Below are 16743 nucleotides of genomic sequence, written 5' to 3' on the forward strand. Positions count from 1 at the left end.
TCTAACTGAAAAGAATCACTCTTACCGTGTAGCCCTCGGTATACTGAAAAGGAGCCCTGGAATTTTCATCTGCTGTTGGACTCAGAGGCTTGGGGTCAGACATGGACCGCTGCATCATCTTGGCTGTCTTAGGACTCGCTGGGGGAACTTTAGCCATATCTGGATGCAGTACTTTCTGTGGACTTACATCATCAGGGAGGGGTTTCTCATAAGGTACAAAGGCTGATTCTAAGGCTTTGCCTGGTGAAAGTGGTGAGATGGGTGAATAAAGGACTTTTGGAGATTTGGGTGGGGAAGGAGCCAGCTGTAGTGTGGAATCTGCCCGAAGGTGAGATGAATAACCAATCTCTAAAGGTGTTGGGCGTTTCTTGTCTTTGGGTGGAGATGTGGCACTCAGATATTGAGGACTCTGTGTGTCTGAATCTGCTTCTGTTTGACATCCTAAACTGCCCCCTTTGTAAGTCTTTTCAGGTGCTGAAATGTGTTTAATTATTTCTACCTTGGCATCCACGCGTGCACGAATCGAAGGTGTTCGTATGGTTCCGACTGGTTCAGTTTGCACAGATATCTCTGCCACTGTTTGAACTGCTATACTGGAGACTTTGGAAAGGGGTTTGGTCTTCTCAGCCTCTGGAGTGCTGTCAGCATATTTTGCCACACGAGCTTTTCTCCTTGATCTCGTAGGCATATCCCATTCATCCTGATCTTCATCATCAGTTTGGACACTCGTATCAACACTCTTTTTAGTCTTCCTTCTCCTACTTGCATAACTCCGATCTGCTGCGTCTTCATCATCAGTTTGTACACCACTATCTACTATCTTTTTAAAAGAGCGGGCATCATCTGCCATATTTTCCCCTGCCTCATCATACTGTCCACGGGCTTTACCTCCAGAACTTTTCTTTTTGGGTTGTTTTTCATCTTTTACAACAACATCTGTTAAAGGTATTTCTGAAACTGTACTCAGGATGCCAGGTGGGGCAATGTACTGAGTAACGCCATCAGACTGAACTGTGTACCATCCTTGGCTTTGTGGTATTTCAATTGCCACAACAGCTGAAGCTGTAGTGGTTGCATCTTCTGCTGCCCAAAACTGACTGCCTTCTGGGGCAGCGTACTGACCTTCCAACATTGCCTGCTCTGTTGTGGTTTGTGGAGATGCAGTGCCAGAAGGATCATAGTTATACTGGTAGATCTGGCGAATCTTTTGCTCCTCTAGCTGCTGGTGAAGCTGTTGCTGTAGCTGTTGGATCTGCTCCAGCTGTAACTGTTGCTGAGCTAATGTCTCCTGCCTCATCATGAACTGGGCTTGACGTTCTTCTTCCTGCTGATAGAGAAGGTGCTGCTTCATAGACTGCAGTTCCTCCAGCTTTTTTTGAACCATGATCTTTTCTTGTTCTCGGAACCTTTGAATTTCTTGACGTTCCCACTCCAACTCCTCAGCAAAACGCTGCTGCTTAATTTTCTCCAGTTCCAACAGCTCACGCTCCAAGTCTAGCTGCTGTTGTTGTTTATCTTCTTCGGGGACAATTAAAATAGCACTTTCATCTCCCACCACTTCAGAAAACACTTCAGATGCTGTGGTTAATGTAGGAACTGAATCTATTGTCTCAGCAGTAAGAGTTTCCATAGTGATAGTCTGCAGACTGGCATTGATATCAATACCAGTTACTACAATGTCTGTTTCAGATGCACCTGTTGTTAGGAAATATGATCTAGGCATTGGCTGGCTCTGGTGCAGGGTGGATAATGTAGTCACTGCATCAGTCATGTGCACACCAGACAGATCCCTCACAGTGGTGCTGAAAATGGAGCCAGGTTGTGTGGTTATAGCAAATGTGGAGGGGATTGGAGTTGCCACTGAAGAATAGACAACGCCATTAGTTGACCTCAAAACACTTCCCACACCATATGGGGATCCTGGAGGTGGAGTCATTCTTGCTGCGGAATACTGCGGAGTACTAATTCCAACTCCTGAAATTTGTCGTGTTTCTGGATATGGACCTGTAGTCTTGCTTGAATAATCCATTACCTCACCTGAAATACAGGGTAGAGTTATAGTCCAGTTCCCAGAATGAATGATGGTTTGGGGGTTTGAAAAAGCTCTCAATCTTGATGAACATAATTAATGGGACTGCATGCAAATTCACTGGTTAACCTGATTAAATGCTGAGTAAAAGCGATGTTGAACATGCAGGCACATGCAGGTGACATTGGGCAGAACAAATTTCTTAAAAAATGGAGAAATAAAAGTGCACATGTACTTCAAAATATGTTGCCAAAATATCCAAAGAAAAAGTAACAAAATGGAAAAGGGACCATATTTTCATCCTGATATGAGATGAGGAACACCATGATATTTCAAGGAAAGGTCTGATGCCATATTATACTGACCTGCAGAACTTCTCCCTGAAGTTAGATCTACTGCTGCATCAGTTTCTCCTGAATAATCAAAAGCATTCTTACTTTTATAGAAAAAATGTCCAGCTTCTGCTAAGTTAGTGTCAGACATGGAAGGCTTCATTCCCCCAATCCCTCTGTAACCATATGGCCCTGATCGATCATACTGATAGTGGTCATCCCTATAACCAAAACGATCCTCAGGAAGAGTAGTCGCAGGCTGCTGTGCTGTGCAGCTCCTTCCAAAAGGTAACTTATAAACCACATCACAGCACACAGCTCTTCTCCCTGCAGTCAGATCAACAGGTTTTTCATCATCTTCTATTATTTTGGTCACCACACCTGAAGTAGATTCATCCATTGTTACTACAGTTCTATGAGACTTAGTTGTACTGAGATCAACTACTTCTCCATCAGTGATTCCCTGGGACATGGTGCTGTCACTCCATCCATTTGTGACACCAACAGGAGGTACAGTCACGGGCTTCATAGTAGCCAGTGCCATCGCATGTGCTGAAGTACCTAAAGATAAGTTTATTGGTGCTTCCTGCCTAGCTGCAGGAAAGGACTGACCACCTGGTATCCTGTATGGTAGCCTGGTATCAGTATGCTTTGATGTAGTAAGCTGAAGTGGTGATGTTGTTGCATGTCCTATTCCCACAAAGCTTTCCGTGCCTGTGGTATAACTTGCACCAACTGTGCACGTGACAGCAGTCACTGTCTCCGTGACCAGGGATATTGGAGTCACTACAGATGAAGTTGCACTGAGATTTATAATAGAGGGTTGGACAGTACTAATTTGTCTCCCATAAGCTTCATTTGCTGCAGTCTGCCTTTTCAAATCCATTGTAGAAGCAGAAAGATCCATACATCTTTCAGTTACTTTAATTTCCACTTTCGGTACTGTACGCAAATCGATGGCATCACTGATAAGTTGCAACTTTCCATTTTCTTTATGCTGATGCTTTTCTAAGTTTAGGCTGTCTACAGCAAGAGGCTCTGGAGGAATTGTTATAGACACACTGTCGAGACCAACACTAGGGACTGTACTTCTGGCTGCTAAAACATCAGCCTTAGAAACTTCAGTTTTAAGAAACTGTGTAACTGAACTTGGAGCTGCTTGATATGAAGACAGTGTTGTGATAGGGATAGCAGAAAATGTTTCCAAACCTCTTGAGATGTACAAGCCCTGGTCTGATGAATGTGAAATTTCTGCAGCTGTCACAGGTGGAACTACAGAAAATACCGGTTCAATGGCAATCAGATCTTTGGAGGGTGATCCCAGGGGCCAACTGGTAATTGCTTGACTAGTTGAAGAATCTGTTGGAGTCCCAGGTTCAGATGGTAATGTGATAACCACATAAGTTTCCATGAGGGATTTGGAAAATCTTGGTGAGGACTTGTTAGAGTGAGGGGAAAGTGGGGAGGTAGGGGAAGGCAATTTATACTCTGCTGTAGTGACTAAATTTAATGTCATATTTGAAGTTGAAGATAGACCTGTTGGTTTGGGGTGTGTATCTGTTGGTTTCTGTGTAGTTACTGGAAGCTGAGGAACTGCTGGTTTAGGAGCAATGGGAGGTTTGCTTGGTTCAGGTCTATGTGTAAATACAAGTCCAGATGGAATTGAAGATGGCTTAGGAGGAACAGGTGGAGGTACAGCGGTACATATTTTTGTTACTGGAAACCCATTACTCCTTGGAACAACTGAGGTCTCTACAGTAGTAACACTGTCAAGTAGAGGTATAGCTGTCATAGTTAGAGTCACTGGAGCTGTAACTGTTACCTTTTTTTTAGGATGAATAGGGGGTTTAGGTGAAGTTGGTGGAGGAAGTGGTGGGGGTGGGGGAGGGGGTGGAGGGGGAGGGGGAGGAGGGGGAGGTGGAGGAGGGGGAGGGGGTTGTGCTGATGTGTCCAAAGAAGAACTGCGTAAGAGTACACGTGCACTAGTTGGAAGAGAGGAAATAGGACTGCCAGATGGAAACTGAGATGCAGATTTTGCTTGACCAAAGACTTCTCCAGATATAAGGCATGCAGTTGAAACTTGCTCCTTCATTGGAAGGACTATTCCAGAAGGTGGTTGATCAAACACAGTTTCAGATAAGTTAATTTTTGTTAGTTCAATCTCTGACTCCTTCCTTTTATCTCTGTAAGCTTCTAAAACTTCCAGAATAATTCCATTCCCAGTTTCCTTCTTGGCTTTTTTCACTGGGTCTTTTTCAGGTATAGGTAAGTCAGTAGAAATGGTATCAGTAAGTAATCCCTTGGGTTTAGTTTCTTCAGATTCTAAGACAGAAGGTGGCATATCAGACAAGGAAATCTCAATATGATCAGCTCTAGTTCTACCATCTGGTGTGGAAGTCTGATCCAAAGATATACTTATTTCTTCTGGATAGTCTATAATGCTGCCTGGAAAATATGTTGATGAAGAAATCTCAGAATCTTCAAACTTAGTTACTATGTCTACTGGCTCTGTATAAACTGTTATGCTATCAAGGGTAGTAATCGGTGATGAGCTATCTGTGGTACAAACTGAAGAAACAGATGATGTGAGGGAAGGTGTGTCAGAGGGTGGAAAAGTTGTAGCACTTTCTGAAGGCTCAGAATATGTCAAAATAAATGATTCATGTGCAATTATCTCTTGAATTTCTCTTGTATAATCAGTTACATATTCATCTTCAATCTCCTCTGTTGAAAAATGTTGGGTTATTTTAACATCTGGAATAGAGAGCGTTGCACTGCTAGTTGAATCTGTAAGAGATGCTCCTGAAAGAAGACTTGATGTCAAAGATGCATCGGGCAACCTATCAAAGTCCATAGTAGACTCTGTCATATCATCCCTGATGGGGGGCTGGGTTGGACTGGATTCAGGTGTTAACTGTATCTGTTGCCTCTTCATGAGTTCTTCATAGGCAGCATCAGCATCTAGTAATTTTTTTTCTTCACTAGTTGAAGCTACCATACTACCCAGATCCACTATTTCATGGCTTTCCGGGATAATATAAGAGCTTGAAACAATGTCTTCTTGAGGCACAACAGAATGTAAGCTTTCTAACTCATAAAACTCTTTCTGGAGGTCTGTAATTTTCTGCATAGGATCATCATAAATCTGTTCTGGAAGTCCTATTTTTTGCTCTCTCCCTCTCTGCTGCATAAACCCATTTTCATCTTCTTGCCTTGTTAGCAAACTGCCATCAACTGAACTAGTGAATGTGTCCTCTACTAAAGACTCATAAATATAATCTTCTATTAGCATCCCACCATACAAAGGCTCCTTTTCAAATATTTCATCTCGTTCATTTGAAGCTGGAAAAGCCTTATATTTGTGAGTTTTATGCATCATTTCTTCATATATCTCCTCAGCACTTTTTAATACCTTTTGGCCATCATCTTTCTGGGTAATAGAATGCTCATCCGTCGGTGAATATAAAGACACAGCTGTGGGCAATTTATAAACTTTTTGCACTTCTATTATTTTTTCTGGGCTTATTTCAAAACCTTCTGGATCTGACTCTATGCTAGGTGAATATTCAGAACAAGAAGATCGATGAAGCTCCTCCATTTCCGCAGCCTGACGCAATTCTTCTGTTGGAGATGCATCTTCAATGGGAGAGAGATTACTGGGGGGTGTCTTTGGTCTTTCCCTCCTTCTCTGAGCCCGAAGCTCATCTTTGTCTTTCTTTGATTTTTTACTAGAACTTTTTCTTTGTTGCTGTTCTAATTCCCGCTGCTTTTCTTGCTCCTTCAATAATTCTTCTTCCTCTCTCAATTCTTCTTCCTCTGAAGAATCTTCAATAGTAGGTAAAAGAGGACCATGTGATCTGTGCCGAGCTTTGCGTTGCTGTTTGCTCTCTCCTTTTTTGTGACTTGGGCTACTGTCACTGTCTTCATCAAGTGATGACACTGATGTAGGGGATGTGCCTGGAGTAAAGCTAGAAGCATGAAGACTTGAAGATCCTTCCCCCCTTGACCTATCTTCTGGTGAGTCTGTCAGGCTTTCCATTTCTAATTCTGGCTCTTCATCAAAATACAATGCTGTTTTTTTCTGTGATGACTCTGCAGAATATTTATCTGCTATTGTGCTGTTGAGTTCAATTGTTTTAAATCGACGTAGCCCTCCTCCACCAGCAACTACAAGTTCTTCGCTCTCCTGACTTTTAGTTTCTCTGTATTTAATTTCAGGACTTTCATCAAATGTCTCATCATCTTCATCATGCCATGAATGGCGTCTCCCTGCATCATCGTCAAAGCTTGTGCTACTTTTCCGAGTCAGTCGCTTGTGTTTCCCTGATGTTACTTTCCCTTTCCCCTTTGTTTCTTCTTTCTTCTGGCTCTCAATAGCACTACTGATCTCTTTGAGCTGGTCCCTAATGAACTCATCATCTTCAGAAGCTGAAGCATCTTCATCAGCACTCATTTCTATGATTTGTTTGCGAATAAAGTCCTCCTCTTCACCTGACCCTTGACTATCTTCCTGTTTGTAGTCATCACTGCTTGATGAACCAATACTAGTTCTCCGTTTTCTTTGTGGAACAGGTGAGTTTTCACTTTCGCTACTGTCTTCAACTGAATCATAAGGCTGTCTTCTTGTAGCTAGGTCATCAACAAACTCAGACTTTTCTTTGTGGTCCTTTCTGGAAGGAGAATCTTTTTGGCCATCTTTCATAAATGTATCTATTTCTTCTCGACTCTCTTTGAGCTTCTCTTCTGAAATTATATTTTCTAGTGTTTCAGTTAAACTCTGAGTTTTCTGCTCATCCTTCGGTGGCTCAGGAGAGATCACTTGAGGTTGTGTTTTCTTTCCTGACTTGTCTTCAACAAGTGTACTTGCCTGGGCTTCCAAAATGGACAGGACAGTACTTTCTAACTTAGCCAAATCTGAGGGGCTGGAGAGGCTGCTTTCCTGTAAAAAAGAGTCCTTCTTGAGTCCCTTGAGCAAATCCTTTTCATCACTTGGAATGAGACTTGGAATTTCACCAAGTGAACCTGATATGCCATCAGAAGAATATCCTGTGTCACTCAGACCTTGTGGGCTTTTGGGCTGTTGAGAACTTGATGTATCTGATTTGTCATCTTCCTTTTCCTGGCAGAAAGGAAGAAATACAGGAAAACTTAACATGATTAAACTAATAAAATGGCCCCTCCATTACTCACAAATAACTATTATGAACAGAGAAAAATATTTAAAAATGTATTCAACTGTATGCCAGTATTGTTTTAAATAAATCTTTGGGCAGAAAAGAAAAAGAAAATATTTAATACATATTGATTAAGGTTACTTTTCATTTAATATTAATTTAAATGTCAATTCACAATGATATTTTTAGTTCATTAATATTCTATTTGTTTACATTTCAATATCATTTTTCTTCAAAAAAACATTATTTTCTTTCTCAGTGTATTTACTTTCGGATAGAATTCAAATTATCAAAGAAAAAATTAATGATAAGTTTCCACTGACATAATTAATACTTCTGGATTATGAGGGCAGGAAAAGAAATAATCAGAGGATGGACTTTTACCTCGCTACAAGTATTATGGGATGTTGGAAAAGTAACTGAAGTGAGCATATTTGACTATGGAGCCCTAATGATATCTGCCCCACCTACCACCAAGGGACTTTTTTTTCCTGACAGAGATTCACACAAGGCACTGCTTTTAAAAAACACTTTTAAAATGCTTTTTAAAACTACACTTACTTGGTATTGAGGTTAATATTATAATGTTGTATCACTTGAATAGGATGCTTAGAATTGTAAACTGAGAAAAAGTACCACAATAATTGGCCTGACTCATGACCTCAGTAAAAGAGAAATAGCTATTATTTTTGTAGAGTTGTTGATCACATTTATCTTCAGCATCCTACCTCAAGATATTTAACAACTACCACTTACATCTTCTTACTTCAAAAATACTTGGATTTTTACCTTCAAAAAATTTCAAAGTCAGCTTCCTTCAATTAGAACAATAACGAACTGTGAATGGAAACATGGGCTTTCTGGGCAGCTGAGACAGAGAGTAGGCAAATCAGAGGCTTCAGTGACTGCTTTCCTATGATATGGTCATGACGACAATTCAATTCAGAATCAGAGAGGCCTTAAATAAAAATGTTATAGAGACTTTTTGCATAAGTCCAAATTTTAAAAACCTACGAGCAAAAGAAAACCCAGCTGCTCCAGTTAGTTTCCACATTTAAAGGAGAACATCAAAAAACCCTACACTACTTTGAAAGGAAGCGGTCAGATAAAAAGTGGCACAAGGACATGTTTATTTGATGCTGGTCTATGAGATCACTCAATTCTAAGTCTGTGTCTCGAACTAACATTTCAATATTTTTACTGGGTGTGCAGGCATGTGCTGCTCCAATCTATCTATGGATGAAATAAACAGATGCCAGGTAGGATAAAAAACAACTAACATGCAAAAACATATCTCTTCTTTCCTGCCTTCTTTTCCTCTTGCCTTCCTTCCTTTTCTCTCCCACCTTTTCCACCTCCTTCCCTTCATCCTCCTTCTTTTACCTACAGAGTTCTCAAATATAGAAGTAGTAGGCTTGCTATTCATTTTATACTCATTTGCATCTCCACATTGTCTTTACTATGAATGGTTAGAGATAGAGATGTAACTTGACACACCATAGAGTAAAATGCTATAGTTGAATTTACAACATAACTCAATTTTAAAAAGGCAGTCCAATATATTTTTCATAGCATAGTCCAAAAAGCAATGCCTACCCTTTGGTTTACCAAGAATTAAATTCTCTTGACCATTTCAAATGCCTTTGCAGGAAAGGGTTACTTATTTACAGTTATAAACTGTAGTTGTAAGACTAAAGAGCACCCCAAAACTCTGCTTCCTTTCTCTTAAGAGCTTCACATTGAAGAGGTAAGCACAGGCAAAACATTCTTTTAATAAAATCGTTCTGGATGGTCACAGTGGAGGGAAATTTCCATTTCCTCACATTCCACACAATGCCAGAGCACACTTTTGAGTCTAGTATGCCTTCTATGTCTTACCTTATCTTTCTTCCCAAGTTTCACCAAATCATAGTAAATACCATAAGCACAGAAATGGAGCACTTAAGCTTCTTGTGAATAAAAGGTCAAGAAAACGATCTTTCATAATCAAAGTTTGGTGGATTCATTTGTACTATGTATTTTGTGTCTGCATATATTATAAAACATAACAATGTAACAAAACTATACATATATAGAAGAAATGTTACTGCTGTTATACATAACAATTCATTGAGTATAATAAAAGATGAATTATAATTTTATTCAATAGATTCTGAATGTACTAATGACATTTGACAAAAATAGGTTTAGGACCAGACATATATAATATGACAAGGGAAATTAAGATGCATTAGACAGAAGACTAACACACATAAATAACAAAATACCTACCCTACAATCCCTTTGATAAGGCTCCTGTGTTCATGCTTTCCTTCTTTTTCCAGTAATATGTTTCACCCCCTTTCCCCCCCATCTCTGTCTTCTTGGTCTCTTTCCCCCATGCTCCTCACAGGATTCCATCTTAATTTACCTATGATGATGCTGTGATGATTCCCCCTACCCCAGCCCACTAAGGACTCTTCTTTTCCTTATTATAAAGTGACAAGATCTGGGAAAATTTTGTTCTGGTGTATGAGTCTAAGATAAATGCTAGAATTGGCTAATAAGAAAATCAAGTGAGGTGACCAAAGGCCATTTGGCTGAACTGTTCAGAAGGAACATTTGGTAATGTACTTATTGTACCATAATATAATGAAAAAAAATCATAATGTCCATTTTTATCATACTAAGTAGCATAGGTATAAAGTCCCCTGACACAGGTCAGTGACCTGCTTCTTCATTACAGTATTAACTTGTTAATCATCAGATCATTGGCCTCTTTGATTTAAGGTACCCACACATTCACCTTTTCACCTGCTGCTAAAATTTAAACACAAAGTTTTTCTTCATTTACAGAGATCAGCACACTGAGGTACTCATCTGTCTGCCCATTTATCCTTCCTGTGGCTATCCACTCTGCTTCGTGAGATACCTGGTGTGAGTAGTAGTGCAATTTGTACTGAGGTACGTAAAGCAGCCTATAGAGATTTAACATCGCAAAACCTTGCTTTGTAAATAACATATCTTAAAAAGGGAGCAATTTGATCACACATGAAAGAGTACATGGAATGGAGACTATAAAACACAGCTTGTAGGTTGGGTCTGATTTTCTCTAATCAAACTTCAAACAGATGTTTGAAGTACTGTAACTCTAGAAAAATACGATCAAAGGATTTATGTGAGGAAACAATAACTGGGCTTATTTTCTCCCAAAGGTCTCTAGAACTAAAAGATTGAGAGTTTTCTCTCAGTTGCTCCAAATATGTACCTGTATACTTATTTTTGAGAAGAATATCAAGCAATTTACTAGCCTATTAATATTTAATAAAGTTTATAAATTCAAATGGTTCTAACTGACATACATATACAATACATATACATATGTGTATAAATACCACTGAACTTTCTTCTTTTGTATTATTTTCTTCATTTAAGTAGTCAGGTGTTAAAATTCATTATCCATTTTATTTTTTACAAAATACATCTAGAATAACCTCTGAAATTATTACATAAGAATAAAATTCCACTATCTATCCTTTGCATGAGAATTTTGTTCGTCATCTTAGGTAGAGGCAATGAGTTGGAACAGCCATAATTTAAGCATATGTTTTGAAAAAATAAAGCAATGTTATTTTTGCCAGCTCCCCCAAGGAACACATTTTCCTGTTTTTCTAAGTATATTTTCCACTACATCTATTATACTGACTTTTGTTTATTATTATGTATCATGCATTTCCCATGCATAGAATTATGGCTACTTGAGCTTTCCTGGTTTGCATGTATGAAACAATAACAAAATGTCCAGAGGCTAAAATTGATATTCTTTTACTTGCCAATATAACGCAAAGAGTAGAGAATTCCTTTTCCTTCCAATATTCTACTGCAGAAAGACAGTGAACTGAGACCCATTTGAAACTCATTGCGTGGTGTCTCATCTTGAGACATCTGCTGTAGTGACGAATACACCAAGACACCTCTGCATTGCCAATCTTAGTTCTGCTGTTTTCCCCAATGAAACTTTCAGCCTTCCATGTTGAAGGTAAATGGAAATTATTTGGATATTATTAGGATTAAGAACTGGATTCCTGATTAATATAATATTATACAAAGAAAGGCTGTGATATTAAGTTTTTGTTAATTTCCCTCAAGTCATTTATTTTAAGGGCTAAAGTAAAACAACAAATGAAGAATATTTAATCATTTATAGAATGTTTGGGTCAAAATAGCTTACTAGTCAGAGTGTTCCAAACACTCTAAACATGAGCAAGTCCATAAAATTCACTGAGTCTGGAGAGAAAACTCAGTCCCATCTACACAGTAATCTTTTTCACTAAAGAAAAGATTATTTTTCATCCTTTCTGATTATGATGCCATTATATACAGTGGCTATACATAACTTGCATGTTAACTCCTGAGTCATTTTAATCAGAGATAAAAGTTTATGCTAAAGGATGTTCAAATTTTGTTTTTTATTCAAAAAGCTATAGTGTTTCTATGGAATGTATCAAATGTAGACAGGCAGTATTCTGTTGAGTATATAAATAAAAAGAGAGAATTCAGTAGTAGCATATAATTTTAAAGTATTAAGCTAAAAAAGTAAAGAAGAATATACCTACCACATTATTTATTATATTTCAGAATAAATTTTAATTCCACTTGACAAACACATTTGAAAGACAGCAATGAATGGAAAGAAAATGATATGCCAACAAAGAAATGCAAATAATATACCATATTAATATGACACAATTGACAAATAAATTAATAAATAAAATAATAAATATATAAACAATGTAAAAAATACACAAAGTGTTTGGGATTATAGTGGGAGTTGCCAAGTGATATAATAATAATTGTGAAAAGGCAGTATATTAAAAGTATCATAGGAAAGAAACATTATGTATAGTGTTTAAAAAGCTCAGCCTTCATAATCACGACTGAACTATAATCTTATCTTTGCTGTTTTCCATACATGTGAACTTGAGCACAGAAATTTGGTTTCACCTTTTTTTAAAACAGGCTTGATAATATTTACCTTATTATTAGTTATGTGGATTAAATGACAGGAAAAGTACTTGACATAATGCCTCTAATATAGTAAAAGGTAAATTAAGAGTGTTATTTTGATTTCTGAGGGAAAGTAATTTAAAACTTATCAGAATAGGGAGTTCAGCAGCAAAAATGACTGCCACTAAGGATGTCAGTGGTCCAGAGGTCCAGGTAGGATTTTTGTCATAGGTTTAATGTAAGGGTGCAGCATCAGTGCACAGAGAAGAACTGAGAACAAGTTCGAAAAGAGACAGCAGAAGCCACATTCAAGAATTACACAAATGCCTATTTTGACTTTCTATGTCTCACTAATGTGGAATATTAGGATGCTTAAGAGTTACATTGGAGGCATACTTTAGAAGACTGAGAAAGCCAAGCTAACCTATTAAGTCAGGAGCCTTGACCGTGGTGTGCAGAAACCCAAGCAAATATACCAAATGATCTAATGGGACTGTAAGAAGAAAAGATTAATGTCGTTGTATTTTCAATCTAAAATTACATCTTACTGCCATTTAATAAAAAGATTGCCACCACTATTTATTTATTTCTTGTGTCATTTGGTCGCATGGTCTGTGAGAATTCTGGGAAATAGTGGAAGTTGTGCTGTAAAGAAAAGATAGAGGGAGGCAGTTGTTTCATTTGCTCACCTCTATACGGAAGCTTATTACTCAGTTAGGCAGATTTGTGGCTCGTATTACACAGTGTCAACTAAACCAACTTTCTTATATTAGGTAAGTGGTAGACAAAAATATTCCTCAAAAAGATTTTCGTGAAAAAAACCATGTGTTAAAGATAATACTAATAATGTAAGAAACAGAAACACTTGAATAAGAAGCTTATACGCCATGTTACAAGCTTTTCATCAGCAATTTTACAAGGTAAAAGCAACAATGACTACGTTAAGTAAGATCTGACACAAGATGGACAAAAATGTTTGACATTATCAGAAAAACTATTTAATATCTATATTATACGTATTATCACTAATAACACATTGCCTAAACACAGAATGTGCTTTTGAATTACAGCAAGTGATATTATGACACTATCACAAATTTATATTATTTTCTCCAAAAAACATTCTGATACTTTACAAATTTTCAATAAATCAAGTAACAAGGACATAATCTTCATTTGAGTTTTCTTATTTAATAGTATAAAAAAAATCACATGTTCTGGGGAAACTTCTGTCATGGAAAAATGGCTAAAGTAATATGTAAAAAACAATACAACATATCAAACTACATGTATTTGTTTGTTAGCAAACATTGTTAGAAGAAGCAAAGATATAACTGTGGAATGCTTAGGGAAAAATTACTAGAAAAAAGTAAGAAACAAAAGGTTACATAACAATAGAAGCAAAGTGTAGCTATTTCTAACAGGCTCAGTTTATAATGTTCGACAATCTGTTTCAATAATAAAATCCTTCAAGACTTAATATTTGTGAGACACTAAGGAATAATGTACAAATGAAGATAGCCTCAATATTGAGGGATTGGTTTAATAAAGGTGTACACACACACACGCACACACACACATATATATACATGCACATATATATATATTTAATGAAAAAAACTACATATTAAATACTGAGGAGTGGTTTTTCTGATTGGAATTTTTTTTTTTAAAGAGTAAGGTTATAGAGATAGCAGTACATAAGAGATTTATTTACTTGGATCTATTACAAGTAAGCCATAATTGCATAGAATGACTCAAGATTTTACAGATATAGTATATGCTCAATACTGAGACCTTTATACTTTAAAAATATCTTTAATATTTTGTAACGATAGAGAACTATATTTTAACTACAGAGGTTTATTTTTTATTACTTTGTTTTAGCTACAGAGATTTACTGATTATATCACAAGAAATTAACTTGAAGAATTATCATTGTAAAGAGTTAATTATTTTTAAACACAGGTAGAAGAATCCCAAAGTTGCTTTTTTGGTGATGACAACTGGTTTTTAGTAATATACAGCTTATTATATATTTAGGAAATATTAAACCCTGGTTATTAGCAATATGCTGCATTTTAGGTATTATGGAAAAATAAATAATAGCTGTTTCTTTAAAAAAGTTATGTGAGGCTCGGATGGGAGAAATAGACAATAAACTGTACTTGAAAAATAACTAAATAAAATTATTTTTAAAAAGTTATGTGAAAACACTCCTTTGAAGACAAATATTTGGAAATTATGTGATTATACAATATAAAATGATATGTCATTTTAAAAAGTTGTCATATCTACTCATTTAATAAACTTTAAAGAGAATATTTTATTCTCTTAATAAATCTTCTATATAAAGAACTTTAGTGGGTTTTAAGGCCTTTTGTTTAAAAATATTTAAAAACATCTCATTTTCTGATGACTGGTATCAGGAGATTAATAACATTTATTTGTTGAACTTCCACAATTAAGAAAAAATTCATTTTCAATTTTAAACTTAGAAAACAGCAAGATTGAGCAATATGATCTTTAATCCACTTCATTCATTTTTGATATATGCTTGTGGGTTATCTTTTTTTGTTATGATAGTCATTAAAATTAAATGTCAAAAGACAAAAATCAGCTCAACTTAGAAGTTTCATTTCAATTAACTCCATCAAAAAATTTTGGACTCAAAATTTCTAAAATATTGAAGTACAATTGATGATCTCTATAAAACACTATCATAAATCATATCTTAATGTGCTCAAGTGTATCTACATTTAAATAAATACAATGATAAATAAATCACATATAAATAAAATAATTTTATTGATTTCATTGATTTTTATTTTTATCAAATTTTATATTATAAATAATATATTAGTAACTTAATACATACATTTAACTTAGAAGTAACAAAAATATATACATATTGAAGTCATAAAATAAAATGTAAAAATGATAAAAAAGAAAATGATACAAAATGACAAAATTGCAAATTAATAGAAAATGTTTTTTCAGTAATAAAATATTAGGGCACATTGTTTAGACTGTATTTAACAAGCACTAGATAATCACTGTAAGTATTTGAGTTAAATGTCCGGACCCTGGAAAGTAATTACCTGACACCTATGCAGTGGAGAAGGGAGAAACAGAAGGCACAGTGACCAGTAATAGGACTACTCAAATCATTGCTGAAAGGTTATGCAGGCCATAAGTGTGACAGTGTACGTAGGCATGGAAGCTAATGAACAGCACTGTGATAAACTGGATGTGGAGAACAAAGAGTGTGTGAGAAGAGACCTCATATTACTCAGACTGGAAAATCAGACACAGTGTGAATGATTGTGTCATTATAGGAAATAGAAAAGCCAGAAGCAGAAGCTGGTTCTATACATAGTGGGTAATATTCTAACTTACTGAGTTCCAACTACAGTGAGGCTTTGAAGTGGCATGATTTATTGAGTATTTGAATGCTGGTATGATAATTAAAAGGGCCATGCTACACTAGTGTATTTAGGAATTGTTCATGTGACTCCACTAAGAGGAAAGGAGACAGAACTCAAAGAAAAATCTAATTTATGGAGACTAGAAAAGTAAAAAGCAATAGATGTAATCAAAGAACTCATAAGGGATTATCAGAAACACAGAGAAAAATAGAGGAAGGGTCATAAAAGCCAAGGATAGTTTCACAAAGGGAAAAATGGCAAAAAGCATTGAGGTCTGAAAAGTAGTTAGCTAAGAAAAGCTATGGGTAGGTGGTGGTGGTGCTGCTGCTAGTGGGAGTGATTAGATCTAGCCACTGGAGTACAAAAAACATATCTGGGTATCTGCTTTCTCTGACTCTGATAAATTCATTTATATAACAAAAGAAGATCAAAATTTATTGAAGGAGGTATGCATCATATACCATAGGTAGGTTAGTAAGCATATGTTAAAAAATGCAAACCTCAATGAAAAACAACTAAACAGTATGGATGGATTATAGATTCTAATATTAACTTTAAATACTGATAAATGATTTCATTTTCCTGCAAGTCACTCTTGTATCTGTTAAAAATATTCAACCACATATATTTTAAGACCTCTTGTAATCTGAAAAATTGGAGTTCTTCTAAAAATGACTTTATTGCTTGTATAAATATTGGAAAAGATGGCGGACTCTTAAAAGTTTCTACTAAAGAAGAAAATACGTATTATTGCAGATTATGCTTGGATTATAAACAATCCTACAACATTAAAC

At 36.3% G+C, this 16743-nt stretch overlaps 1 protein-coding gene across 3 annotated transcripts in view; it reads right to left on the minus strand.

Annotated features, from left to right (window-relative positions):
* The window catches only part of PCLO (piccolo presynaptic cytomatrix protein), a 368924-nt gene that overhangs the window by 189819 nt on the left and 162362 nt on the right, over nt 1–16743 (minus strand). For all 3 annotated transcript variants that reach the window (XM_053672786.1, XM_053672788.1, XM_053672787.1), the window contains exons 5-6: nt 2395–7480; nt 26–2037 (exon numbers count right to left, since the gene is read on the minus strand). In XM_053672786.1, coding sequence (XP_053528761.1) covers nt 26–2037; nt 2395–7480 — 7098 coding nt within the window. The remainder of the gene's footprint in view (nt 1–25; nt 2038–2394; nt 7481–16743) is intronic.

This window comes from Artibeus jamaicensis, unplaced genomic scaffold, assembly GCF_021234435.1.
Source record: "Artibeus jamaicensis isolate MK-2021 breed Jamaican fruit bat unplaced genomic scaffold, CSHL_Jam_final contig_787, whole genome shotgun sequence".
NCBI classification, from domain to species: Eukaryota; Metazoa; Chordata; class Mammalia; order Chiroptera; family Phyllostomidae; genus Artibeus; species Artibeus jamaicensis.